The sequence below is a fragment of the Oryx dammah genome, unplaced genomic scaffold (genome assembly GCF_014754425.2).
Source record: "Oryx dammah isolate SB20612 unplaced genomic scaffold, SCBI_Odam_1.1 HiC_scaffold_21, whole genome shotgun sequence".
NCBI classification, from domain to species: Eukaryota; Metazoa; Chordata; class Mammalia; order Artiodactyla; family Bovidae; genus Oryx; species Oryx dammah.
In genome coordinates, this window is record NW_024070205.1 from 650,416 (window position 1) to 675,662 (window position 25,247).

The 25,247-nt window shown below is 62.8% G+C and overlaps 3 protein-coding genes across 5 annotated transcripts in view; 2 read left to right on the plus strand and 1 right to left on the minus strand.

Moving 5' to 3' along the window:
* Positions 1 to 11,761, plus strand: part of LGR6 (leucine rich repeat containing G protein-coupled receptor 6) — an 83,276-nt gene extending 71,515 nt beyond the window's left edge. The window contains exons 10-23 of the mRNA XM_040263770.1: positions 713 to 781; positions 1,504 to 1,575; positions 2,371 to 2,436; positions 3,157 to 3,228; positions 3,395 to 3,466; positions 4,669 to 4,794; positions 4,843 to 4,974; positions 5,106 to 5,257; positions 6,480 to 6,490; positions 6,656 to 6,853; positions 7,584 to 7,766; positions 8,034 to 8,259; positions 8,313 to 8,393; positions 10,467 to 11,761. Of these exons, the coding sequence (XP_040119704.1) occupies positions 713 to 781; positions 1,504 to 1,575; positions 2,371 to 2,436; positions 3,157 to 3,228; positions 3,395 to 3,466; positions 4,669 to 4,794; positions 4,843 to 4,974; positions 5,106 to 5,257; positions 6,480 to 6,490; positions 6,656 to 6,853; positions 7,584 to 7,766; positions 8,034 to 8,259; positions 8,313 to 8,393; positions 10,467 to 11,692 (2,686 nt within the window). The 3' untranslated portion in view covers positions 11,693 to 11,761. The remainder of the gene's footprint in view (positions 1 to 712; positions 782 to 1,503; positions 1,576 to 2,370; positions 2,437 to 3,156; positions 3,229 to 3,394; positions 3,467 to 4,668; positions 4,795 to 4,842; positions 4,975 to 5,105; positions 5,258 to 6,479; positions 6,491 to 6,655; positions 6,854 to 7,583; positions 7,767 to 8,033; positions 8,260 to 8,312; positions 8,394 to 10,466) is intronic.
* Positions 11,762 to 17,159: 5,398 nt separating this feature from the next.
* On the minus strand, positions 17,160 to 21,757 carry UBE2T (ubiquitin conjugating enzyme E2 T). 2 transcript variants are annotated; one of them, XM_040263203.1, is made up of 7 exons: positions 21,710 to 21,757; positions 20,489 to 20,637; positions 19,932 to 20,001; positions 18,544 to 18,649; positions 18,343 to 18,441; positions 18,140 to 18,217; positions 17,160 to 17,507 (listed from the first exon to the last, which is right to left on the minus strand). In XM_040263203.1, the coding sequence occupies exons 2-7, from the start codon at positions 20,595 to 20,597 to the stop codon at positions 17,382 to 17,384; spliced, it is 588 nt and encodes a 195-aa protein (XP_040119137.1). In that variant the 5' UTR covers positions 20,598 to 20,637; positions 21,710 to 21,757; the 3' UTR covers positions 17,160 to 17,381. The 2 variants fall into 2 exon arrangements, with proteins under 2 accessions (XP_040119137.1, XP_040119136.1); XM_040263202.1 differs by lacking the exon at positions 21,710 to 21,757 and having other exon boundaries at positions 20,489 to 20,767.
* A 3,114-nt stretch (positions 21,758 to 24,871) lies between these two features.
* The window catches only part of PPP1R12B (protein phosphatase 1 regulatory subunit 12B), a 165,287-nt gene continuing 164,911 nt past the window's right edge, over positions 24,872 to 25,247 (plus strand). For both annotated transcript variants that reach the window (XM_040263204.1, XM_040263205.1), the window contains exon 1: positions 24,872 to 25,183. In XM_040263204.1, coding sequence (XP_040119138.1) covers positions 24,899 to 25,183 — 285 coding nt within the window. In that variant the 5' untranslated portion in view covers positions 24,872 to 24,898. The remainder of the gene's footprint in view (positions 25,184 to 25,247) is intronic.

Below are 25,247 nucleotides of genomic sequence, written 5' to 3' on the forward strand. Positions count from 1 at the left end.
TTGGGTGCGAGCCCAGGGCTCCTCTGGGTCGGGCAGCGTGCACCCTGCCGGGCTTCTGTCCTATGCGGGCCGTATGGCCCCTGGGCTGGGGTGCCCGGTGCGGAGGGTCCCAGCAGTGACCCTCGGGGAGATCTGCTGCCCAGCTCCAGGGAGCAGCCCCCACAGCCAGCACTTCCCCAGAAGCATGCAGGCCGCTGCTCTGAAACGGGGCGGGTCCCACGGGCCTCGCCTGGGCCAGGCTGGACGGAGCTGACCTGGCCTCCTGGGCATCTGTCTCCCCCGGGGCCGGAAGGTCTGGGGTCACTGGAGGAGGGTCAGGGGCATCCCTGGATGCTGACTTCGCCTTCCGGTCAGTGGCAGTGGGTCGGGGGCGCCCCTGAATGCTGACCTTGCCCTCCAGTCAGTGGCAGTGGGTTGGGGGGCCCCAGATACTGACCTTGCCCTCCGGTCAGTGGCGGTGGGTGGGGGGGCCCCTGAATGCTGACCTTGCCCTCCAGTCAGTGGCAGTGGGTTGGGGGGCCCGGGATACTGACCTTGCCCTCCGGTCAGTGGCGGTGGGTGGGGGGGCCCCTGAATGCTGACCTTGCCCTCTGGTCAGTGGCGGTGGGTTGGGGGGCCCCTGAATGCTGACCTTGCCCTCCGGTCAGTGGCAGGGTGTTGGGGGCCCCCAGATGCTGACCTTGCCCTCTGGCCTCTGGTCCTCTGCCCCCAGTTCCCTGAACGGCGCCACGGACATCCAGGAGTTCCCAGACCTCAGAGGTACCACCAGCCTGGAGATGCTGTGAGTGGACGCCCCCCACCACACCCTTGGACCCCAGAGCCCCCAGACTAGGCTCCCCGAGGTCTGGCCGTCTGCTCCAGCCTGGCCAGGGGCCCACAGTGCTCCCACTGGGGGCAGGGCAGGCGGTTTTGGGGGAGGGGGCCACTCCCATCTTGGGGTTTCTCACAGTCCCTAATCCTCGAGGGGTGGAGGGCTGTGACGCCCGCCTCCTTGGCCCCCTGGCTCCCAACTAATGTCCTGAAATGGGGTGTGGGGGGTCCTCAGAGCTAGGCGGGCCCCCCACTCACTGTGAGAGAGGGGGTGAGCAGTCAGGGGACCCCAGAGCCGGAAGCTCCCCAAGGATGCCCTTGGCTCAGGTCTTCTTGGGACAGCCGTGCCCAGCCTGCTGGCCCCCACCCCGCTCCCCGAGTCTCCCCGCTGGCTCTCCGGGCACAGGGGCACGGGCGCGGGGCTGGGGTCCCTGGCCCCACGTGGGCTGGGTTTCCATGCACGCCTGCCCGTGGCCCCGCGCGGGCTGCAGAGTCCAGCCCCTGTGTGGTGGGGACGTGGGCACCCTCAGGGGCATGGCAGGGGTGTGGCTGCAGGACCGCTGCCCGGCTGTGCCTCCCCGCCCCCACCCCCGAGGCGCCCCTGCCCTGGGCCCCAACTCCTGTCGGCCCCGAGCTCCAGAAAGCAGCGGGCCCGAGTGGAGGCGGCGTGGTGCAAGCCTGTAGTCCTTACAGGATGCTGACCGGCGCAGGGCTCCAGCGGCTGCCCCCGGGGATGTGCCAGCAGCTGCCCAGGCTCCGTGTCCTGTGAGTGCCTCCCTGCCCTCCCCGCAGCCGTGGCCCGGCCTGGCCCCTCCGGCCTCCGCCTCTGGGGCACTCTCTGCTCTTCCTGGTGGGTGGGGGAGCTGGGGCTGAGAGAGCTGCCCTGGAGTGACCAGGCCGCCTCTCCTGGTTCAGGCAGAAGCCCTGGTGATCATGGTCAGACCAGGGCTGAGGCCCAGCTCCACCACTTCCCGCCAGGCAAGGCCTGGCTCCCCTTCAGTGGTCCTGACCTCATGCTTGTCATCGGGGGACGTTTTGGAGGGTGGGAGGCACGGGCAGGTGGTAGGTCCCTCCGGAGTGGTTCTAGTAAGTTTCCCGAGTCCATGACGGAAAGTGCGCCCTCCCGGGACCACGGAGGTGCTTCAGTGTGCAGTCATGGGCGGGGGGTCCCGCTGGGCCTGTGCGCCCACCGCCGCCCTTGGCTCGAGACGGGGTCCAGCCCGCCACCAACAGGCGGTGCGTCCTTGGGGGGTCCCGTCCCCTCCTATGCCTCAGCGGGATGAGGGATTACCAAGGGATCCCCAAGGGCGTCAGCTCCGCGCCTGAGCCTCGGCCAGCTGGCGCGGCAGCACTCGGGCCTTGCTGGCTGCCTCAGCGCCCCCTCGGCTCCTGCGCCCCAACCCCGGGCCCTGCCAGCGTCCCCCAGGCCTCCTGTGGACGACGCGGCCCTCGCCGCCCCTACAGTGAGGAGGGGAGTCCCGAAGGACCTGGTGCAGTGAGGAGCCTGCCCAGCCGTGTCCCTGGCGGCCGGCTCCCCTCACTGCCCCCGCCTGTCCCCAGGGAGCTGTCTCACAACCGGATTGAGGGGCTGCCCAGCCTGCGCGGGTGTCAGAAGCTGGAGGAGATGTGAGTCTGAGGCAGGGCCCGAAGGTGGCGCTGGCAGGCATGCTGACCTTCCGCCCCGGCTGGGGACTCAGCAGGGCCGGGAGAGGCAGGACTTGTGGGTGATGGCCCTGGAGCTGGGGCCCAAACGTGCCTCAGGGTGCTCCTCGGGGGTCGGGCAGCACGACGTGTGGCGGTGATCAGGGCTGGACAGGGAGCGGCTGCGGCCTGCAGGGGCCCTGGGCTCTCGTTTTCCTCAAACGCACACTCACACACGCGCACACTCGTGTCCAGGAGGGAACCTGGGCTGCAGGATCCAGGAGGACAGAACCCCATCACAGGCTCTCTGAGCTCCTGTTTCCCCAGCACGGGCCCACAGACCGCTGTGTCTGCGCCCTGGGGCCAGGCAGGGCGGGTCCTGCTGTCCCAAGGCCCAGGGTCCACCTCCCACTCAGACACCGGTCTGCTGGGCTCTGCTGCTGGAAGAGGGTCTGGAGGGCCCTCAGGGTGAAGTTGGTAGGGCTGGGAGCCAGGCCCCGGGGAACCCTGGAAACTCACTTTTGGAGCCACAGGGATGGTTGGTAGCTTTAGTTTTCTGACCCACTGTTACCTAAGGCAGCCGGGGGCCCCGTGCTCCCTTAATCCTGGTGACTTCTGCCAGCTGGGTCCTTCCGTTTTCCCAGTGCGCGGGGTGGGGGCAGGAAGCCCTCAGCCCTGGGCTCAGCAGGCCTCTTGCTGCCCTAGCGGCCTCCAGCACAACCGCATCTGGGAAGTGAGAGCCGACACCTTCCGTGAGCTCACCTTCCTGCGATCCCTGTGAGTAGGGGGCCCGCCTCCCTGTGATCGCTCTGAGTAGGGTGCTCCCTGCACGCCTGCACCCTGTGAGCACCCCAGGGCCTCCCTGCACCCCCGCACCCCAGGGCAGGAATGACGGGTCCTCCGTGTGTGTGTGCCCCCTCTCATCACGTCCTCTCTCCCACAGGGACCTGAGCTGGAACGCCATCCGATCCATCCACCCTGAAGCCTTCACGACCCTGCGCTCCCTGGTCAAGCTGTGAGTGTGGCTCTCCTCCTGGGTGCTGCCCGCGGTAGGGAGGGCCCAGCCCAGGGGGGTCGCCTGTGGGTGTGGGACACACACTGGGGGGCCTGGCTCTGGCCTAAGGAGCCCCCTCTGTGAGCCCTGCAGGTCACACGCTGCCTCGGGCCCCAGGCGGGGGCGGGGGCAGAACGTGGGGGTTGGGGCCGCAGAGTGGGGGTCCCCCGAAGAGCCGGGATGTGCGTCAGCGTGGGAGGGATCCTGGGGGCTGCCACGCACAGGTTATCCACTGCCTCCTCAGGCATGTCCGCCAGCGACCCTGCAGCCCTGCCCCTCACTGCATAGGCACACCCAGGTGGGGGGCCTCACTCACGGGGCCGGGGCTCAGGGTCCCCAGCGCTCATGGCCCCGCGCTCTAGGCCCCAGGCCACACTCCCAACCCGCTTCCCGCCCGTCTGCTCAGCAGCACCCTGGTCAGTGGGGGGTGGTATCTTCATCCCCTGGTCAGTGGGGTACGGTATCTTCATCCCCCTGGTCAGTGGGGGGGTGGTATCTTCATCCCCCGGTCAGTGGGGGGGGGTGGTATCTTCATGCCCCAGTCAGTGGGAGGGGGGTGGTATATTCATCCCCCGGTCAGTGTGGGGCAGCATCTTCATCTGAAAGGTGAGGCTGCTTGGGCTCCAGCAGACGTGACCCCCCGGCTTCACGGGGACAGTGACGGGCCAGGTTTCCTGCTGGCCAGCCCAGGCTGGTCTCCATGCCGCACAGCCTGTGGTCACGCTGTCTGGTGTGGATGTCTGGCTTCCTCTGATGTTTCTCCGGGGGAGCCGTGGGCATCCTCGCCTCTGGCTCCCAAGCTGACCCTGAAACACAGCGGGTGGCCAAAGGCCTGGGTGTGGCCAGTCAGTCCGTCCTGTTCCCAGCTCTGGCCCCTGGGTCCTCGGGGTGCAGGGGGCGGGGCCGGCACAGCAGGGGGACCCCCTGGGGAGGGGTCGGGGCTCCCACAGGACGCAGGTGGGCCCCGCAGGTGTGGTGCCCAGGGGGGGATGGCGGGGCGCCCCTCTAGCAGCCCCGCAGGTAGGCGGCCCCAGGTGAGCGCCCTTGCCCCCCGCCGGCCCTGCCCGGCGTCCGTGGCCTCTTTGCCTGGGCACCCGTCCATGCCGCAGCACAGCCCGCCCCAGCCTCCCGCTGACCGGAAACTGGTCACGCCCGCTGTCCAGGGACCTGACGGGCAACCGGCTGGGCGCGCTGCCCCTGGCTGGGCTGGGGGGCCTGGTGCACCTGAAGCTCCGAGGGAACCGAGCCCTGTCCCAGGCCTTCCCCAAGGACAGCTTCCCCAGATTGAGGTGAGGCTGCCCAGCCCCAGGGTGGGGGCACCCCGGGCCTCGCCCCAGGAGCAGCCTGCAGGCCCCAAGTCTGGCCCAGACCGAGCCCCTGCCTACCGTCCCCACCCCAGCCCCAGCCCTGGGGGACCCTGGGGAGGCCACGTCGGGGCCACGTCGGGGCCTGGAGATGCGGGAGAGGAGGTGGGAGGGGCAGCTGGGCCGCGGGAAGGAGCCGGGAAGGAGCCGGGAGGCTGCCTGCGGGGCCCTGGCGGGTGGAGGGCAGGCACGGGCTGAGGCCTGATCTGGCTCAGGCGTCTGTCTCCCCGCCCCAGGACCCTGGAGGTGCCCTACGCCTACCAGTGCTGCGCCTACAGTGGCTGCCCCGGCTTCTTCACAGCCTCGGGGCCGCGGGGGCCCCAGCACCCTCCCCCCCACGCTCAGGACCCTCCCAGGCGGATACTGGCCGACCAGGCCGAGAGCCGCTGTGAGTGACCTGCTCGGGGGACGCAGGTGACGGGGAGGAGGTCTGGGAGGGGGCAGGTGGGCCTGCGGGGAGCAGCAGGGCTGCAGGACCCGGGGCGGGGGGAACCGCCTCTGTCCGGCCCGTCTCCAAGGCCTGGGGAGGGGTCCGTGAGCCCTCTGCAGCCCCCGGGCTCTCAGAGCCACGCTCATCACAGCCCTGCCTGTCCACACCCCCTGTGGGCCACAGCGCCCCCACGGCACCCCACTCCCACCTCAGAGCGTTTTTAGAGCAGGCAGCCCTTTTCCATCAGCTATAGCCAAGCATGGTTTCGTTAAGTCAATTAAGCCTATTTCCAGAGAAAGTCCCCTCATGCCATTCCCAGAGCCAAACACCGCCCCCGGCAAGTCTCCCCGGTGACTTTGGAGGCCCCGGTGCTCTGGCCTCGCAGGAGTGACCCCTCACCCTGACAGGACCGCCTGTGGGCTGGGCTCTTGGATGACAGGCAGAGAGAAGGGCCTCCCTGGCTAGCAGCCTGCTGCAGAGCACAAGTGGAATCCGGAGGGGGAGGGAAGGGCTGGGTCCCCTCCTCACCGCACGTCAGTGCAGAAGTGAAGCAGAAGAGTCAGGTCTAACCGTGGGTGAGGCCTCCCTGGGGGCTCAGTGGTTAAGGGCTTGCCTGCAATGCAGAAGACCCGGGTTCGATCCCTGGGTCAGGAAGATCCCTTGGAGAGGGAAATGACAACCCACTCTGGTATTCTTGCCTGGAAAATCCCATGGACAGAGGAGCCTGGAGGGCTACAGCCCATGGGGTCACAAAGCGTCAGACGCAACTGAGCGGCTAAACCACCACCACCGTGGGAGAGCGCCCAGGACCGAGCAGACGGCCGGGCTCTAACTGGGTGAGGCGGCTCTCGGGCCAGGCCGCTGCGGGCCTGTCGGAGCCTCTGTTTCTCATCCTTAAAGCGAGAGCAGTGTTCACACCCCACAGACTGGGGAGAGTGCAGATGCGCCCAGGGTCCTGCTCAGAGGGGAGCACACAGGCGGGAGCACGCAGGCGTGTAGCCAGGAGCCCCGGAGGCCGGCCTGGGCAGTGGCGGCGCAGAGCCTCCCGGGCGGGTGGACGGCCGGCGCTGGCCCAGCAGATGCTTCCCCAGGACGGTGTGGCATCGGCCGTCCGCCCATGAGGGTTCTGCCTTCCTCGAGGTGTAACTTTCCACCAGGTTGAGGTCTTGGAAAACCACAGGCATCGGGATGGTAGGGGGAGCTGGGCAGGGTCCCCTTCCCAAGGGTCCATGGAGCCGAGAAGGGGCCAGGACCCGGGTCGCAGCCACAGGAGCTTTACTAGCCCCTCGGTCAGTAGCTTTACTGTGACCTCCAACCTTGGCCGGAGCCCTCCGGCTTCCCCTATGCTTCCTTTAGGCATCCCCGAGCTCCTGTGCAGAGCGGGAAAGGTGGCGAGGGGTGGACCGCCAGGCTGTGGGCACTGCCCGGCCCCCGGCCTCCTGGGACGACTCCCACCTGCAGCAGGAGCGAGGCTCCACTCAGGATGGCAGGCCTGAGCCAGAGGCGGGGACTGGTGTGACCCGGCCACCCGCCTGGTCTGGCCCGGACCCGAGGGTGTGCTCACCTGGCTCCTTCACCTGTCCAGCCCAACTCCAGAAACCAGATTCTTGTTCTAAGACAAAGTCTTTCAGGAGTTCCCTCGAGATCCCATGATTAGGACTCAGCTCTCACTGCCAGGAACCCGGGTTCAATCCCTGGTCAGGAAACTAAGATCCCACAAGCCACTTGGCCAGGAAAAAAAAAAAAAACAAAACACCAAAAACCTCTTCCAGTGATGAATTATCACTTCAAAACAGGATTTTGCCTTAATAATCTATAAAATGGTTTACATCGTTTGTTTATCACTTGGGTATTCTTAAAGAGTTCGTGGCTCCTGAGACGTCCACCCCCTAGGACACTCCAGGCCCTGGTTTAAGAGACAGTGCAAGAGTGAACAGTGGAGATAACCCAGCCTGTTTCGGAGTCTCTTTAACGGGATTTGGCTTTCTGACCCTGTTTTCTCAGACGAGCAGAATCACAGAGCCTAGACTTAGAATTGAGGGGCCACGAGCATTATCTAGCCCGTCCGCTAGCTCCGTAGGGACGCGCCCCTTCTCACGCATGGCTTTCTGCTCCAGTCTCCTCAGTTGCTGCTCCCCCCACCTCCTGCACCTATAAAGCCCCCCAACCGTCCCCCAGACCAGCCCCTGGCGGGGAAGTCCAGCGCCTGGGCTCTGGGGCCCAGCGAGGCTGGCTTTGAACTTGGCCCTGTCGCGCCCTGGCCAGCGCCCTCACATCCGTGCAGCAGTGCCGGAGGGCGCCTGGCCCCCACGGCTGCAAGGACGTGGGCTCAGCGGGCGCGGGCCTGGAGGACGAGAGCTGGTGTGTGGTCCCAGCCGCCCGGCGAGGGCATGGAGCCACAACCGCCGGAGAGCAGGGCTGTCCTGCCCGCGCCCCCCGGCGTGTGCCCAGCCCCGGGCTCATGCGGGCACCGCCCCCCTCACGTGACTCTGATCTGGGGTCTTGTCCATTGGGACTGTGATTCTCCTCCTGTGATCCGTCCGCGCTGGTTTTGCCGTTGGGGGCGCTCAGCCAGTAGGGTGGCGTGGTTCCCTCAGGCTGCACACGTTGAGGCCAGCGTTCCTCCCCTCGCCCTGCCCTTCCCGAGTGCTCCTCCCAGCTGCCCGGACCTGGTCCACGTTCTCCAGCACGTCCGGCTCGCTGCTCTGTCCTGCTCCGTGTGCGGTGCCTCCAGCTGGACGTGGAGTCCTGGCCAGCGTGCACAGCCCCCAGAGTTAGGGCAGCCTCCTCAGACTCTGCCCAGCTGCCCGCGATACAGATGCTCCCTGAGTCCGAGGAGGAGCAGGTCTCGGGCCTGGAGGACCACAGGCGGAGGAGCCGTGGGCAAACAGGGTTTCCCCGGGGCGACCGGGGTGCCCTGTGCCCAGCGGACGTCTCCGGGGTGGGCGTCTGGGGAAAAGGCGGGCTTGACCCACACCGAGAGCAGGTCTGAGCCCCTGTCCGCTCTCCTCAGATGATCTGGGCCCAGAAGAGCTCCAGCTGGAGGCGGAGGAACCCAGGGCCCAGCCCGCTATCCAGTGCAGCCCTGCTCCAGGTGAGAGGGCGCCTCGGGTGGGGAGGGCCGCTTCAGAAAGTGAGGTCCCGCTGCTCAAGAGCCGGTACTCGAGGGGCAAGGCTGGGGGAAAGGAAAGTTTATTTCGGAGGCTGGCAGCCAGGGTGGTTGGGCGACCGCAGACTCGCGTCCAAAGCCTGAGCTCCCCCGGACATCGATGCGCGGGCAAGAGCTTCTATAGGTGGAGGGAGGGGTCTGCCTGAAGCTGTACTGTCAGCTCGGACAGTCATCCTGAAATTGGTCATCGGTGGTCTGACCAGCATCACTGACAAGCATCAGCTCCTTGGTTGGTTTGTTCCCATTTCCTTGAGGCCAGTCCTCAGAGTCGTGGCGGCTTCTTATGCCTTGGCTACCGTCCTGGTGTGAACGATTCATCTGGTGGGGCTTTCAGTATCTGTAAGACAGCGCGCAGGCTCAGTGTCATCTATAGCCCATGAGAAGGAAGGCCTTGGTTTTGTTTAATGGCTAAGCTGTTATTATTGTCCTGTTGGAATACTTCCTTTGCGTCTCCATTTTTCACTTCTCTGAGTAAACCTGTTCTTTGGTCAAAACAGACCGGGAAGGCCTGGGGGGACCTTTGGGGCCCCCCCGCCCCGTGGGTGCAGCCTCCCCTGGTGACTGCTGGGAGGGGCGCGGCCGTCGGCCCCTGCCACGGCTGCTGGGCAGGAGTCAGAGTGACTTCTCCAGAGCACCCCTCGTGGGTCCCACCGCCAGGAGGGGAGGGCTCTCAGCGGGAGCCCTGTGCCCAGGGAGGGCTGAGGGGCCGCTGGCCCCTCTGAACCCTGCCCGCCCCCTCCCCGCTCCCTCCCAGCAGCGCACGGGCCACGGAATTCCAGGTGTCCCCGCGGGCCCCTTCCAGCAGCGTCCACTCCTGACGGCTGACGAAGCCTGCTCAGTCTCCCCTAGACGTCCGGGAACAGAGCGCCCCGCTGGGGCGGCGCGGGCCGCCTGGGGGCGAGCGAGCAGGAGGCGGCGTCCCCTCCCGCCCCGCAGCCGCGCCCGGCGCCCGCCCCCCAGCGCCCGCGGCGGGAAGCGCACCCGGAGGGGCTGGTCGGGTTCACGCGGACGCTCCGCCCCCGAAACCCGCAGGGGTGATGCTCGCAAGGAGCGTGAAGACCGGCTCCGGCTTTCCCAGCAGCCGGTGCCGGAGCTCTGGTGCCCTAGTCCCGCACAGGCGCCTGTAGGTGTCTGAGGAGCATAACGACCCGGGAGAGCGCACACGATAGCACTCCAGCAAAAAGAGAATAAGAAACTATATGCAGTGAAGTCCCAATAAGCTGAAGATCTATCTGTATACGTATGTTTTAAACCGATAGAAAACCAGCCAAACAAGGATCTTCTCTGGGAGCTTCTCTCATGAGCAGTGTCAGCGTTTCCAGATTCTGTGCTCTGATTTTTCTACAATTACCGTCTATTATTTGATGACCAGAAAAAAGTGTTTAAAAAGTAGCTAGCTGGCACAGAAGCCTCCCAAAGCCCCAGGCCTCCTGGCAGCGCATTGAACGGGAGTCCAAGGTCAAAACGGGGAAGAATCAAAGCGACAGGGTGGTTTGATGATGGCCCCCAGAGAGAGAGGGAAAAGGCCAGGCCTCCCTGCCCAGGGTGGGACCCGGTGGGCAGACCCCAGGGCTACCTGTCCTCCCGTGCTTTGCCCCCAGCACCGACCGACTCCGGGGCACTGAGTGTGGCCGTGGAGCCTCCCCCGCTGGGGTGGCACCGTCCCGAGAAGCAGAGCCGGCCACCCCTCTCCCTCTGCAGGCCGGCCTGGCCTGCCCCACAGCGGTGCTCAGCCACTCCGCCAGGCCGGCCTGTCCCGCCCTTGCTTCTGGACGCTGCTCCGCAGGGAGGGCCTCTCTGTGCTGCCTCAGTGTGTGCTGCGTGTGCGTGTCTCCCACGCCTGCTCCTTGGATCCTGGGCCCGTGTCCACCCCAGCCGCGGGGGGAGAGGCCCCCCGGGTCTCCGCTCTGCCCCCGCCCACCAGAGCCCAAGCCCAGGCTGGGGACAGAGGGCAGAGCCGCACGGCCCGGCCGGCTAGCGTCTGCCTCTCTCCTGCAGGCCCCTTCCAGCCCTGCGAGCATCTCTTCGAGAGCTGGAGCATCCGCCTGGCCGTGTGGGCCGTCGTGCTGCTGGCCCTGCTCTGCAACGCACTGGTGCTGCTGAGCCTCTCTGCGGCTGGGCCCGGCCCGCTGCCCCCGGCCAAGTTCGTGGTGGGGGCCCTCGCGGGCGCCAACGCCCTGACTGGCCTCTCCTGCGGCCTTCTCGCCTCCGTCGACGCGCTGACCTTTGGCCGGTTCGCTGAGTTCGGTGCGCGCTGGGAGGCAGGCCCGGGCTGCCGGGTGGCGGGCTTCCTGGCCGTGCTGGGCTCTGAGGCATCCGTGCTGCTGCTGAGCCTGGGCGCGGCGCACTGCAGTGTGGCTGCGGCCTGTGTGCGGGCCCGTGGGAAGGTGCCAGCAGCGGGCAGTGTGCGCGCGGGGGCCCTGGGCTGCCTGGCGCTGGCGGGGCTGCTGGCCACGCTGCCGCTGGCTTCGGTGGGTGAGTACGGCGCCTCCCCTCTCTGCCTGCCCCATGCCCCGCCCGCCGGCCGGCCGGCTGCCCTGGGCTTCGCCGTGGCGCTGGTGCTGCTGCATGCCGCCTGCCTCCTGGCAGCGGCCTTGGCCTGCATCCAGCTCTCCTGCGGCCTGCCCGCCGCTGGGCTGGAGGCCGCCTGGGACTGCGCGGCTGTGCGCCACGTGGCCTGGCTCACCTTCGCCGATGGGCTCCTCTACTGCCCCGTGGCCTTCCTGAGCCTGGCGTCCATGCTGGGCCTCCTGCCGGTCGCCCCCGAGGCCGTGAAGGCCGTCCTGCTGCTGGTGCTGCCGCTGCCCGCCTGCCTCAACCCCCTGCTCTACCTGCTCCTCAGCCCCGACTCCCGGGAGGACCTGCGGCGCCTCCGGCCCTGCCTGGGGGGCCCGGGGCCCCTCGCCCTGAGCGGCGCCGGCCCGCGGGAGCCGAGCTCCTTCGACTCCACGCAGGCCCTGGTGGCCTTCCCTGACGTGGAGCTCACCGCCGAGGCCTCCGAGACCCACGGCCTCCCCTCGGGGGCCCTCGTCCCCCGCCAGCAGCCTGGGGGCCTCCAGCTGGAAGGCGGCCATGTTGCAGAGCCAGAGGGAACCCGGTTTGGGCAGCAGCCGCCCTCCAGGGATGGTGGACGGGCACAGGGGGACCCGGAGGCCTCACCAGCAGGCCAGGGCCGGGCGGGCGGCGGGGGCTTGCAGTCGTCCGGCTTGGCCTCAGGCGTCTGAATGTCCTCCCCACTCCTGCCCACCCCCTCCACGGATGATGCTGCTGCCTATATAATCAATCAGGACGACCCAGAGTGAGCCGTGCAGACGACCCGCCCCTGACCCTGCCGGTGGCCTCCCTCCCAGGCCGCTGCCCGTGGGCTTTTGGCCGGGTCTCCGCTCAGTCCTGCTCTAGCCTCTTCTCTGTCGCATTTGAGGACCCGAGGTCTTTAGGGAAAGGAGGAGAACAGAAGACTGTGCCGGGGGGGCGGGGGGCGGCCCACGTGGCCCAGGAGCAGGCGCGACGGCTGGGGGCCCAGGAAAAGGCCGGGGAGGGGTGCCAGGAACTGCTCCATGCTCTGCACCCCACGGGCCCTGAACGCACCCCTCACAAGACCCCTGTGAGAATCGGTTTTGGAAAATAGGACTTGGTGCCCCTTTCTCAGAGACCTGGGGAGCGGGTCCATGCGGTGAAGAGGCGGGAGAACCTGCTTTAACCCAGGTCCCCCAGTTCTTGACCAGTAGGCTTGGGGTTGCTTGTTAGGTTTCCATTGAGCAGCTACTAGCACCTCACAGACGAGCCCCCGCCTCTCCCAGGGGCCCCCTTCTGCACCCCTGCTGATATCACAAGAGGGCCCCCCTCCTGGGAGCTGGGGCTCAACCACGTTACCCCCCTGCCTCTCTCGTCCTGCCCCGAGAACACTGTGGAGCGGGTTGCCCCGTGGTCCGTGGGGGGACGGTGAACGGCTCGCGGGCACCAGAGAAACTTCCGCCCTCTGAAGACGCAGGGTTCCCGGCTCCCCTGCGGCTCCGAGCTCCTCCCCGCGGTTCTCTGCCTGCTGCCTTCTGCCATGAGCCCGGCTGTCCCTCTGAGTCCCTGGCCCTGCCCTCCCAGGGGTGCCCGGAGCTGCTGCTCAGCCCCAGGGACACGTGTTGACATGTTGGGTGGCAGGAAGTGTCACACAGGCCTGGGCTCCTGGGTGCCCCAGACGGGGGAGGACGTTGTGTGTGTCCCTTACGTGCCCCTGGCACGCTCTCCCCCACCCCAAATGCAGGCTGAGGAGTGGGAGCTGGGGCTCGGGAGACGGGGCGGTGCGTCCCGGGCACCCCGCCGTCTGCCACGTCCCGACAGGACAGAGGGCCCCCGCCGGTGCTCTCGTGGTCCTGGAGCGGCCCTGGAAAGGTCCTTCGGGTATCGTGGCCGGGGGACCGGTGTCTCATCGCCCTGACAACCCCCACCGGGCCCCCCAGTGGAAATCCCAGGAGGAGTCGCCACGGCAGTCGGGCGCGCGAGTGGAGGAGCGAGGCTCCACGGTGGAGCCAACATGTTTGGCATCTGTTCCGAGTCCAGCTGAGGAGCCTGGACTCCGCCAGCTCTGAAGCAGACCTCCTGTCCCGGTGCCTTAGGGAGGCCCGGGCACAGCACAGCCCGGCAGGCCCGCCAGCGCTCAGCTGGGGAGGCGCACCCCGGTCTCCCCCCGGCCTGGGCTGAGCCGGAGCTCTGTTCGGCACAGAGACGGGGTGACTCAGGCGGGCCTCTCAGTCCTCCAAGACGCCCCAGGGACGGATGGCGAAGGGCTGGGGGTTTGGGAGCCTTGAGTCCAGGCCCCTCCTATGTGCCCAGCAGCCCCCAACGTTGGAGCTGCTGCGTGGGGCCTGTCCCTTCGGGGCCCTTTCTGGGGGAGAGGCACGGCTCCGGCTGCACTCTCAGCTCCAGGGCGGCTCCACCTCCAGCTGCTCTCTGTTCCCCACCAGCTGGGCGTCAGCCAGGCCTCCACCTTTTGGTCAGAGGTGTTCGCCACAAACTGTCTTTATTATTCAAAAGCCTTGTAGACGTTATGTATGTGTGTGTACACACGTGTTCTGTTGTGTCTGAATCTTTGTGACCCCATAGACTATAGCCCATCCGGAGAAGGCGATGGCACCCCACTCCAGTCCTCTTGCCTGGAAAATCCCATGGATGGAGGAGCTTGGTGGGCTGCAGTCCATGGGGTCGCGAAGAGTCAGACTCGACTGAGCGACTTCACTTTCACTTTTCACTTTCATGCATTGGAGAAGGAAATGGCAACCCTCTCCAGTGTTCTTGCCTGGAGAATCCCAGGGACGGGGGAGCCTGCTGGGCTGCTGTCTGTGGGGCCGCAGAGTCGGACACAACTGAAGCGACTCAGCAGCAGCAGCAGACTGTAGCCCGTCAGGCTCCTCTGTCCATGGGATTGTCCAGCCAGAACACTGGAGTGGGGTGCATTCCTGTCTCCAGCGCATCTTCCGCGCCCCGGGACTGACCCCCCGTCTCTTATATCGGCAGGCGGACTCTGTACCATCTGAGCCCCCAGGAAAGCCACTGTAGGTGTTGAACATTTACCCAAGACGAGAGGTGAAGTCACCTTTGTTTGTGTTCGGCTGGCTTTCTGGCGAGTTGGAGTGTTTCTCTTTGGTTCTCTCTGCTGTGGTCAGTGGAAGACTATGTATTAATCTATCACTGATCAAGCGAAAAATCAAAAGCCGAGTAATCCAGTGCATGCAAATGCATTTGTTTGGATGGATGACGTCTTCCAAGACGGTGTCCACAGAGCAGAGCAGAGCAGAGCCCGTCCTGGGGGCCGCGGTGGGGGACGCACTGGCCCCTGCCGGCCGGGCCTCTGCACGTCCTGCCTGGCGCTCAGTGCCCCCGAGGGCCCCGGCCGCCACAGCCGATTCTCCCTGGCAGCTCTGTCCTCACCGCAGGAAGCCCCTCCTCAGGGTTGGGTGCAAGGCTGTGATTACGGAGGGCTGACCTCCCCACCCGACCTTCGAGCCTCATGGCTTGCCCCCTCTAAGCAGGTGAGGACGAGCGAGGCAGTGAGGCCCTGATCAGTTCGGATCCGGGCTCTGCGCTGGCGCCTGCTGGGCTGAGTCCACGCCCTGCGCTGGGAGGGGGCTGTCAGGGAGCACTGCATCAGCTCCCAGGGTGGGCTGGGGCAGGCGGGCACGGGCTGGCGGGCACGGGCAGGCGGGCATGGGCCGGGGCGGGTGGGGCAGGCGGGCACGGGCAGGCGGGCACGGGCCAGGGCGGGTGGGGGCTGGCTGTGCCGGGCGGGCGGGTGTGAGCCGCTCTGAAATTGGGGTGTGCGCCCCGGCCCCCTAAGCAGGCTCCTCCTCAACCCCATTTGTTCCTTATTCTGGATGAGTAATGCACGTGCGTGTCCCGACGGCACGCATCTTTCTGACAGTCCCCCTCCCTGTTCCTCTTGCCAAGGCACCAGACCCTGGCTGGTTACTACTGCTGTGCTTTGCTTCTGCCTCGCTCCAGCATCTCTTCCTGCACCAATAACATGCCTGTGCTCACAGCGCAGATCCGTAGAGGAAGCCCTCTGGTTTCTGCAGGACGATGGCTCTCTTCCCACCGTGTAGCTGGGCCATCACTTCGCTTATTGCCCTCCTGGGCACTTGGGTTGCTTGAGGTTTTTCTCTTGCACGAGGTGCTGCCATGCGCGCCCTTGGATGTGGGTCCTCCACACCACGCGTCATGCACCCTCGCAGTACCTTTTCCAGGAGTGGAGCTGCCGTGGGCAGCAGGTGGGATCAGACTCGCAGCCTCTCGGGTGACCACTCAGCTTGCTCGTCCCGGCAGAGCAGGGCTTTGGCGCCTCGTGTGGGGGCCGCTGTCCTCGCCCTGCCCCTGCCCAGTCCTGACAACCGCCCTGACCGTCTGCAGGACAGATGGAGCATGCAGAGCTCGGGCAGGGCTCCGGCCCCCACCGGCGGGTGGTTTCCCCGGGCCGGGTCTCCTGGACCCGCGTTCCTGCTCCCCTGCTCCCTCTCCTTCCCGGGCTGGGTGTGGTGCCTGGCCTGCCTCCCCCTTCTTCTCCTGTCTTCTGCCCGGGTCCCCTCTGCTTGTGCACTCAGAGACGGGGGCCTCTGGTGACTTCTGGTTTCGCTATTTCTAGTGAGTAGGGCACAGGCTCTGTAGCCATGACCCAGCCCGTGGAGTGGACACACCGGCAGACGGTGCAGGGTGTGAGGTCCACCAAGAAAAGACTGCGTCCCCTTCAGGGGAGGCACCGGCAGGGGCACTGGTGTGTGGAGATGGGTGGGGCCACGTGGCTGCACGTGGCTTACAGAGAAGCGGGTGTGTGCGGGCGAGGGGGTGAAGCCCACAGCGCTGGTGGGCAGGGGACAGGAGATAGGGCTTTCCTGGGCTCCAGGAGGAGGTACAATCTGGCTTTTATTAATATGTCACCTGAAGACCTTGCGGCTACGAGAAGCATCCACTGCAGATGTTTAGGGCTGGAGGCCAGGGGATGAGGTTCCGGCTGTGATGGCAGGGCAGCTGAGACCCGCTGGGGGCCAGCTGCGGAGGGGGCTTGTGCTTTCCCACGACGACCCCAAGGCCATCTGGCTTCACACCTGGCCTGTCCCCCCCGTCAGCACCGTCAGCACGGGCGTCTCCTGCCACGGGCGCTCGCTGCGGACGAGAAGCACACAGCCCTGATGGCTGCTGGCGGTCCCTCCAGGAGGGACAGTGAGGATAGCACGTGTGTGTGGAGCCCGACCCAGCCGTCCAGACGCCCGCCCGGCCCGCCCGGCGTCACCAGCCGTTTGCTTCTTACAAGTGAAGCTTCCTGGTTGATGCCCTAATGGCATCTGGAAGCCCCAGTGTGAGGCACATGTGCCCAAGCACAGGAGAGCGTTGAGTTCCTGGGCTTAATGAGAGGATGGTAGCTGATTTTCAGAAGTGGTTTTAAGAATTCTGTAGAAGCTGGAAATAGATGAAATAGGGACACGCAGGAAACCCACACTTTGGTTGATGCCGTCGCCCGTGTCCTAAGGCAGGCTGCCGTGAGCGCAGGGCGGTTCCGCGGTGGAGGAAGGGAAGTGGCTCGAGGGGCCCTCTGTGTGCCCCAAGCCCGGCCTGGGACCACCAGGCTCAACACAGTGGGGTGTGGAGCCTCCCGGCTTCAGCACCTCGTTCCATCTCAGCTGACTTCTGCCCGGGTCCGCCTGCCCCGTCGTCTGCGCAGGACAGTGAGCGCGGGCCCCAGGGCCCTGTCCAGTCTCGGGCAGGGACTAGAGCTTGGCACCTTAGTACCTGCCCGCAGATGAAGCTGCCAGGGACACGAGGGGTTGTGAAGAGCCCTGTGAATCTGTGCAATCATCACCTGACTGTCCCACTAATGTCCTATCACCTTGGCACGTCGCAGGCGGTCGCTGTTTCTGCTGAGCTCCGTGCTCTGACCAGCCATGTGAGCCAGAGAGAAGGCTGCAAGCAACACTCAGGAGGGCGACGACCTGATTCCGCCCTGCCTGAGACTTCTGAATCCTAGACTTCTGGAAGCATGGCGGGCACCAAATTCTCTCTAAATCTCCTTCAGACACATGTCCATCCTCAGTGTCCTGAGTGATGCTTGCAGGTTGGCAAAATAAAGGACTCTTCCAAATATCCTAACACTCCTTCTGAACAGCTCTCTGGCCAGTTTGCTCCCAGACACACATTCAGGATAAATGCATATTCAATATTAAACGACTTTATTTTCCAGGCTTACAAGTTTTAAAATCAATACGCACAAGGTGAATAAAATAACTCTCGGAGAATTGACGCAGAGCAGAACATGTGAACACACAAGGTCTGTTTCACAGGACACAGAAATGACCACGTCGTCACATACAAAGTAAACATTCCAGAAATGGAGGCAGCGTGGGCCATCCCGGCAAAGACGGGCCAGGACAATCCCTAAACGTCAGGGCAAAGCCTCTTTCCACCGCTGCTCAGCTGCCCGGCCTTCCTCTTCTGTGCGGCGCTGGGTCCCTCTGAGCCGCCCACCTCGGGGAGGCTGCCAGGCGGCCCTTCCTCGCCTGCCTGAGGAGGAGCAGATGGGAAAGCACAGCACAGTTCATACCAAACGTGGTTCATACCGTACTTCTGGGTTCACACCGAACACGGTTCACAACAAACGTTCTCCTGGGGCCTCGGTGCCCCCTCCCGGACAGACATTCTCTCCAAAGCTGCTGCTCTCCCATCCCCTGTGCTGTTTATCTGCTGATTCTTCCCCCTACTGACACCAAGGGCTACGTGACTCCGTCTCAAGGAGGGGACGGCTCAGCAGACCCATGTGTGCTCAGCATCGTCTCCGCTCCTGAAGGGTCTCCTTTGTTAAGTGAGGGAACTATCAATGTAAATTGGGGACGTGGCTCTTCCCTCCCTCCACGTCCACTCCCTTCCCTCCCACACCCCTGCCCCTCCCCGAGTCCCACAAAGAGACCCCAGCTGCCTGGTGGTCCTCAGTGGACGGTGGCTCCTAGAAACCCTTGCTCCGACTGGCTGAGCTCTCTATCTCCTGAACAATTACAAGGTTGCAGGAGAAGATCAACTAGCCACGCTTGGGTACAGCATGGACTCGGCACATGTAATAAACTCTTGTACGTATACAGACACATTCACGTGTAACAGACGAGAGGCAGGAGCAAAGTCAGAGCTGCCAGACATCCCACCTTCTGCCGTGCGTGCTTCTCTGTCCACTGCCTGGCGTTCTTGAGGAAGACTGGCTTGTTGTATTTAAACTCTGAGGACTAAGACGGAAGCAGAGAGTAAACGGAGAGAGACAAGACTTGTCAGCTCCAGCCGCCATGGTGGACAGCTCCACGCCCCTCCTGGACAGCATGTGGGACATGGGGAGAGTGGGCTGGGCACTTACGATGTCAGCCATGAGTGGGTCGTCCGGGTTGGGCTCGGCCATGAGCTGCTGAACGGAAGTCAGCAGGGTTGCAATGTTGAGGGATGGTCTCCAGGCACCCTAGACAGACAGACAGATGAACACACAGACAGGCAGCAGCTCTAAGAATGTGCTTCTCCAATCACATGAGGCTAGAGGGTTGACCTTGCCCCCGCCACTCACTTTTGGGGGCAACTTGAGAACGTCTAGACAAATCCGTCCAGCAGCGTCGATGTTGGGGTGATAGATTGGAGTCAGAAACCGGATCTGAGGAGGCTCAAACGGGTACCTTTGACAGCACAGGAGGACAGAGAAGCTGCTGACGTTACGAGCAGCTGCTAATGACTGATTAGGACAGCAACCTTTGAGAGACAAACCCTTGTTCTCCCTCAATTTTTATGATGAAAATTTACAGTACTGAAAACCCTTACACCCACCACCTGGATCAAGTCCCTAGCCCTTGAAATACTTCAGCATGATCTCCTAAGAATAAGGTCCCTCTCCTACAGAGCTGCAAGACTGTCAGTACACCCATGAAAAAAATATAAAGGTTGCCCCTCAGTCTCAGGCTGCAGGTTTTTACAGATGGATTTTGAAAAACAGGGTCCAATTCTGATCTGCACACTGCACCTGGTTACTCTTTCTCTGGTGAGACACATACCTTGGAAAACCCCTGTGTGTCTCAGAACTGACATCCCTGGGATTACTGACCTGCTTCTCTTGGGACTTGTAACAAACCTGGCCTGTGAACAGGTGTCTACAAACCACAAACTACAACCATTGCCCCCTGATGAGAGTCTTACAGCACACGTGCATGACCAGGGCCTCCACACAGGCAGGGGGGCCGGGGCCACGGGGGGCCAGGCGGGGACAGAGAGCTGGCCTCACAGCACTGCGGAGGACTCGTTTGGGAAGATGAAATAGTTCTTGAGATGGATGGAGCGGGGTGGCTGGACAACAGAGTGAGGGCATCCACGCCCCCAAACCATTCACTTAAACAGGCTGTAAATGGTCAGTTTATGTCTGTTCCTGCAATGGTGTGTGTATGACTGCAGTGGTATGTGTCTGTTACCGCAGTGATGTGTGTGTGACCACGGTGGCGTGTGTGTGACCGTGGTGGCGTGTGTGTGACCGCAATGTTATGTGTGTGTGACCGCGGTGGCCTGTGTGACCGCGGTGATGTGTGTGTGACCGTGGTGGCGTGTGTGTGACCGCGGTGATGTGTGTGTGACCGCGGTGGCGTGTGTGACCGCGGTGGCGTGTGTGACCGCGGTGATGTGTGTGTGACCGTGGTGTGTGTGTGACCGCGGTGACGTGTGTGTGACCGCAATGTTATGTGTGTGTGAGTGCAATGGTAAGCCCGGGGTGGGGGAGGTGGTGTTAGATGTGATCTAGCCCTGTTTTAAGAAAAGAGATTGAACTTCAAAGAGAAGGTGCTGGAGGTGACAGGAAGTCCTGAGGAGATTAGGACCAAGATCCAGGTCCTGTAAGTCCTATGTTCGACACTCTACCACACTGCTGTCTTCCAGCAACTGGTTTAGCCTGGAAATGTAAATATAACTCACACTGACCTCTCTGGAATGTGAACTTCCAGCTTGAAAACACCTTTTTCATAAGGTGTGTTGGCTCCACCGAGTATCTCTTGAAAGAAAAAGAAACAGTGAAGAGGTAACTGGGTGGCCTGAAGCAGCTCACCGCCTGGTTCTGACGGGATGCTGGGTCTGGGACAGCTCTCAGGGTCTGACAAGCCCCCACATGAGGCACCAGGCCAGGCTGGTGTCACCCAAGGGCTACGTGGGAGACCTGGCCACAGGCCACAGATACCTGCAGCCCTGCTGGGAGGCTGGCTGCGTTCTGACCACGTGCTCCCCGGTCTGGCCTCACAGATACGTAAAGGTGACATAACCGTGGTGCTGAACTGCTTCAGAGCTGATGCCCAGGTCTCAGACATAAAGCAGCAAGAGGTGGGGTAAAAGGCCAAAGAAGAAACGTCCTGGAGACCTTTTATAAATACAGCAAACCAGGCAGGCAGATGGCGCCCGTGCCCTATTCGGAGGAACACACGGTATTCACATCCCAGCGCAACTGTCGACAGGCTCAAGACCCGCACACCTGGGGTGACACCTACGCGCTCGCAGGTCTTCCAACCGGTCCCCATCCTGCCAGCAGGTGATGCCCGGGGGCGGCTCCGCGGCCAGCAGGCTCAGCTCTCGCTTCAGACGCGATGTTCTCTGCATGACCTCAGGCAGAAGCACTCAGTTCACACTGGCTGGGATCCTGGGGAGAAGAGGGGCGCCCGCCAAGGGTCAGCAGAAGTGAATTCTAGTGCCGGCTCAATTCACTGAAGGAGACAGCCCTCATGTCACTTGCTAGTCTGAGGAGTCTTGAGTTTTTTCCCTCGTGCTATCTATTCAAGCAAACACATTTTAAAAATAAAGCATAAAACAATGAAAAGCTTCTACAAACAAAACACTGAAGTTCTAAAGTGAAGTCGCTCAGTCGTGTCCAACTCTGCGGCCCCACGGACTGTAGCCCACCAGGCTCCTCCCTCCATGGGATTCTCCAGGCAAGGATACTGGAGTGGGTTGCCGTTTCCTTCTCCAGGGCATCTTCCTGACCCAGAGATGATGGGAACCCACATCTCCTGAATTGGCAGGCGGATTCTTTACCACTCAGCCACCAAGGAAGTCCCAGAATTAGCAATACTACAGGCCAATTAGTATGTTAGACAGAACTAATCACTACAACAGACATTCATGTAAATTATTCCAAGTTTCTTTATCCGCATTATCATCTCTGGGATCCGGTTATCTTACTGGGTAGTTAACCACTGTTATACACTGTGGCGCTCCTAGCAAAGCAATCCAGGAGTCCCAGGAGACGCTGCGTGGCTCCCTGCGTCGGGAAGCTCCCCTGGAGGAGGGCACGGCAACCCACTCCAGTATTCCTGCCTGGAGAATCCCACGTACAGAGGAGCCTGGCGGGCTACAGTCCACGGGGTCGCAAAGAATCAGACACGGCTGAGCGACTGAGCTCCGTTTACACACTGACCCTGACTGCTTCTCTCAGTAAGCAGGTACTGGGAATCAGGAACGATGAAACAACAAATATACACAATGAAACGTCGGGTGGGGGGCCGGGAGCAGCCGGTGGGCGCGGCGGCTGGGAAACGGCTGCGGCGGCGGTGGGGCGCGGGCCGGGCCGGGGCAGAGCGCCAACCGCGTTGCCAAGACATGCATGTCGTTCTACAAGCGACAGTCGGAGAAGAGTTGGCTCCGCAGGCAGGCAGAAAGGAAGCGCCCCCCACCCCGCCACGCCGCCCGCGGCGCCCGCCCGCGGCCTCTCTCACCTGCGCGGCCGCCCCTCGCAGTGCAACGGCCCGAGCAGCCGGCACCGCGCCTGCGCGAGCCCAGCCGCTGCCTTGCCCCGCCTTCCGCCCGGCAGGCTGTGATTGGTCCGGAGCGCCGCCCGGGAGGCGCGCAGCCTCCGATTGGCCGGGCTCCGGGCGGGCCCCGCCCACGCGCTTTGAACGCGAGCGCGGCTGGCTGGGACCCTCGCGTCTTGGGCTCGCTGCGTCCCGGGAGGAGGCGACTGGGAGGAGCCGGGAGGGTCTGTGCGGGAGCGGACTGCCGTCCGGGTGTTCGCGCGGTGGGGCTGCCGCCTCAGGACCGTCAGACCTGAGAGCCCGAGGAGCCGGACGTTCGGAGCCGGGTTCCGACTGGGGGCGCGCGGCGCTGGGGCCTCCGCCGCGCTCGGGCCGCGCCCGCCACGCCTCCGGCTCGGCCGCGGGAGGAGCGGCCGGTCCTGCTGAACCTTCCCGCGGGCGGTCCAGTCGGGACCTCTGCTTCCGGCCCAGACCGGCGTTAAGTAGCCGTGGTTCCGGGTGGCCGCGGCGTGGGCGTCCTCTCGGCCCCGCAGGCGCGCGGTGCTCCCGGGGCTTGCGGGCCCCGCCGGGAGCCGCGAGCCACGCGGGAATCCCGTTCCCGTCCAGTCAGCTGTCGGTCCGCAGGGCCTGCCAGCACCCACTCACTGTGCGGACGTGTTTTCCGTCTTAACGCTGGAGTTGGCTGCCTGTCTTACTACTGATACTTTCTATTTTGATCTCTTCAATATGGTTCCTTATTTTCCACCTCAACTGTAACTGTGTCGCAACTGCTGTTCTATCTTCGGAACTGAAATTAATTCCTTCCTCCGGTGGTTTTCTGAGAACGTGCTGTGCTTGTGCTGTGCTCAGTCGTGTCCGACTCTTTGCGACCCCGTGGACTGTAGCCCTCCAGGCCAGAACACTGGAGTGGGTAGCCGCTCCCTTCTCCAGGAGATCTTCCCAACCCAGGGATCGAACCCAGGTCTCCCGCATTGCGGGCTGATTCTTTCTAGCTGAGCCACCAGGGAAGCCCAAGAACACTGCAGTGGGTAGCCTATCCCTTCTCCAGGGGATCTTCCTGACCCAGAAATTGAACTGGGTTCTCCTGCATGGCAGGCGGATTCTTTACCAGCTGAGCTACCAGGGAAGCTTGGAAATCTTTAACATGTCCTTTAGACGAACCAGGCACTATGCTAACTCTGGTGGAAAGGAGAGATGGTATGATGAACCAAGCAAAGACCTGTAGTTTGGGGAACCACAGAAAAAACGGGATAACAGGGAAAAGAAAAAAAAAAAGTCCCATGGGCTAAATGTACAGTCTCTATTTGTCCACCAGAGGGAGGTATGTTAACTGGCGAGAACAGAGGCCATGCTGAAAATTTTTCATAAACTGTACAGGTGTCATTGCTTTAAAAAATGGAGTATGGACTTCCCAAGTGGACCAGTGGTAAGGATTCCACCTGCCAGTTCAGGAAATGCAAGAGACTCGGGTTGGATCCCTGAGTGGGAAGATCCCCTGGAGTAGGAAATGGCTACCCACTCCAGTATTATTGCCTGGAAATTTCCATGGACACCGGAGCCTGGAGGGCTGCAGCCCATGGGGTCACAAAAAGTCGGACACGACTAAGCGCACGCAGGCACACACACTGATTTGTAGTTTTTTTTTAATGGGAAATGATTATTTAATAAAAGTTTCCCGATGTGTGTGCATTGTCACTGGCAGACTCGGTACATTTAAAGGCTTAGGAGTGTGATCGCTTTGAAATGCCACTGTGTGCACCAGGAACTGATGTCGTTTATAGCTTAATTATACTTCAACAAACAAAAAGTGTTTATAGAGAAAGAGAACAGATCTGGGGGAATTGGAGGAAGGTGGTCAAGAGGTACCAATTCCAGTTATCAGATAAGCAACAACATAATTACAGCCCATGGCGTCAGAGTCCTACACCACTGAGTAACTAGGCGTTACTGCACACACACGGATATAACATCCAAGATGATAAATATAATTAACACTGCCCTATGTTATATATGAAAGTTAAAAGAGTAAATCTTGGGAGTTCTCATCACAAAATATACATTGTTTTATTTTGTATCAGTATGTGATGACCCATGGTTACTGCCGTCATTATGATGTATATGTCATTATGCTGTACACTTTAAATTTATACATGCTGAATGTCAATTATATCTCAATAAAACGAAGAAAAACAAGAATTATGTTTTACTTATACAGGACTGTCAGGATTTGTTCACTTGTATATAAAGTATCAGTGTTATTTTCTTTACCATATTTAGGAAATATAGACTACCATCTCTGTTTAATGAGAGTAAACAGTTGTATAAGTTTATTGTGTAAGTTTGCTTTCAGAGTTTGAGCAATCTCCGGGAGCTGGTGATGGACAGGGAGGCCTGGCCTGCCGCAGTCCATGGGGTCGCAAAGAGTCGGACAGGACTGAGCAACTGAACTGAACTTTCAGAGAGCCTCTGTGGGGGGAAGATGTTTCAAGGAAAAACTTAGATGACTTAAATTTTGAAAAACTTCTCAAGTCATACACAGATTGTTGATTCCCACTATAAACTGCGAGGATCCTTTCCAGGGTCTTTTTAAGGCTCCTTGTTAACGCGTTCTAAGTTACAACGTTAATAAAACTCTGGATTTACAACCGGGGCAGGGTTTCGAGAATTTCGAGTACTTTCAGTCCAGTTTTTCTCAATAGAAACCAAGAATAATTACCGACTCTTTTTCCACTTCAAAAGACTGACGTTATAATTAGGGAGCCGAGATTAGCTGGAAGTCAGAACAAGAATAAACTACGGCTTCCAGCAAGCGCACGGAGGTGACTCGGGCCGCGGACAGCTCCCGCCTTCGGGGCAGAGGTGACCCCGCGCGTCCGCGGCCAGGCCGGGAGCCTCCCGACCCCGCCTCTTTCCGGGTGCATCCAGGGAATTGAAGTTCCGGTCGGTCCCGGGCGCGCCCGGGGTGGTGCGGCGCGCGAGGGGCTCCCACTACAAGTCCCGTGATGCCTCGGGGCGCCGCCGCGCCTGCGTGCTGAGGCCGCGGGGCGTGCGGGCGGCGGAGCAGTAAAGATGGCTGCGCGCGGGACTCCGCCCTCCGCTCCCGGCTGAGGCGCTCGGCGGCGGCGGCGGCGGCGGCCCGGGGCAGCGGCGGCAATGGCCGAGCTGGAGCACTTGGGCGGGAAGCGGGCCGAGTCGGCGCGGGCGCGGCGGGCCGAGCAGCTGCGGCGCTGGCGGGGCTCGCCGACTGAGCAGGAGCCCGCTGACCGGCCGGGCGCGGGGCCGCAGGCTCGGCGCGGGGGCCCGCGGGTCCGCTTCGAGGACGGCGCTGTGTTCCTGGCCGCCTGCTCCAGCGGGGACACCGACGAAGTGAGGCGGCTCCTGGCCCGGGGCGCCGACGTGGACACGGCCAACGTGGACGGCCTGACCGCCCTGCACCAGGTGAGCGCGCGGGGCGGGTGGCCGAGCCGGGGTCCGCGCGGCCCGGCGGCGTCCGGCTCCCCGG

Coding starts and splice junctions, on each gene's coding strand:
- UBE2T (XM_040263203.1), bottom strand. CDS start 20,597: ATGCAGAGAACATCGCGTCTGAAGCGAGAGCTGAGCCTGCTGGCCGCG. Junction 18,218..18,342: donor ACCCACTCATGGCTGACATC/GTAAGTGCCCAG, acceptor CTTCCGTCTTAG/TCCTCAGAGTTTAAATACAA. Junction 17,508..18,139: donor AGAAGCACGCACGGCAGAAG/GTGGGATGTCTG, acceptor GCTCCTCCTCAG/GCAGGCGAGGAAGGGCCGCC.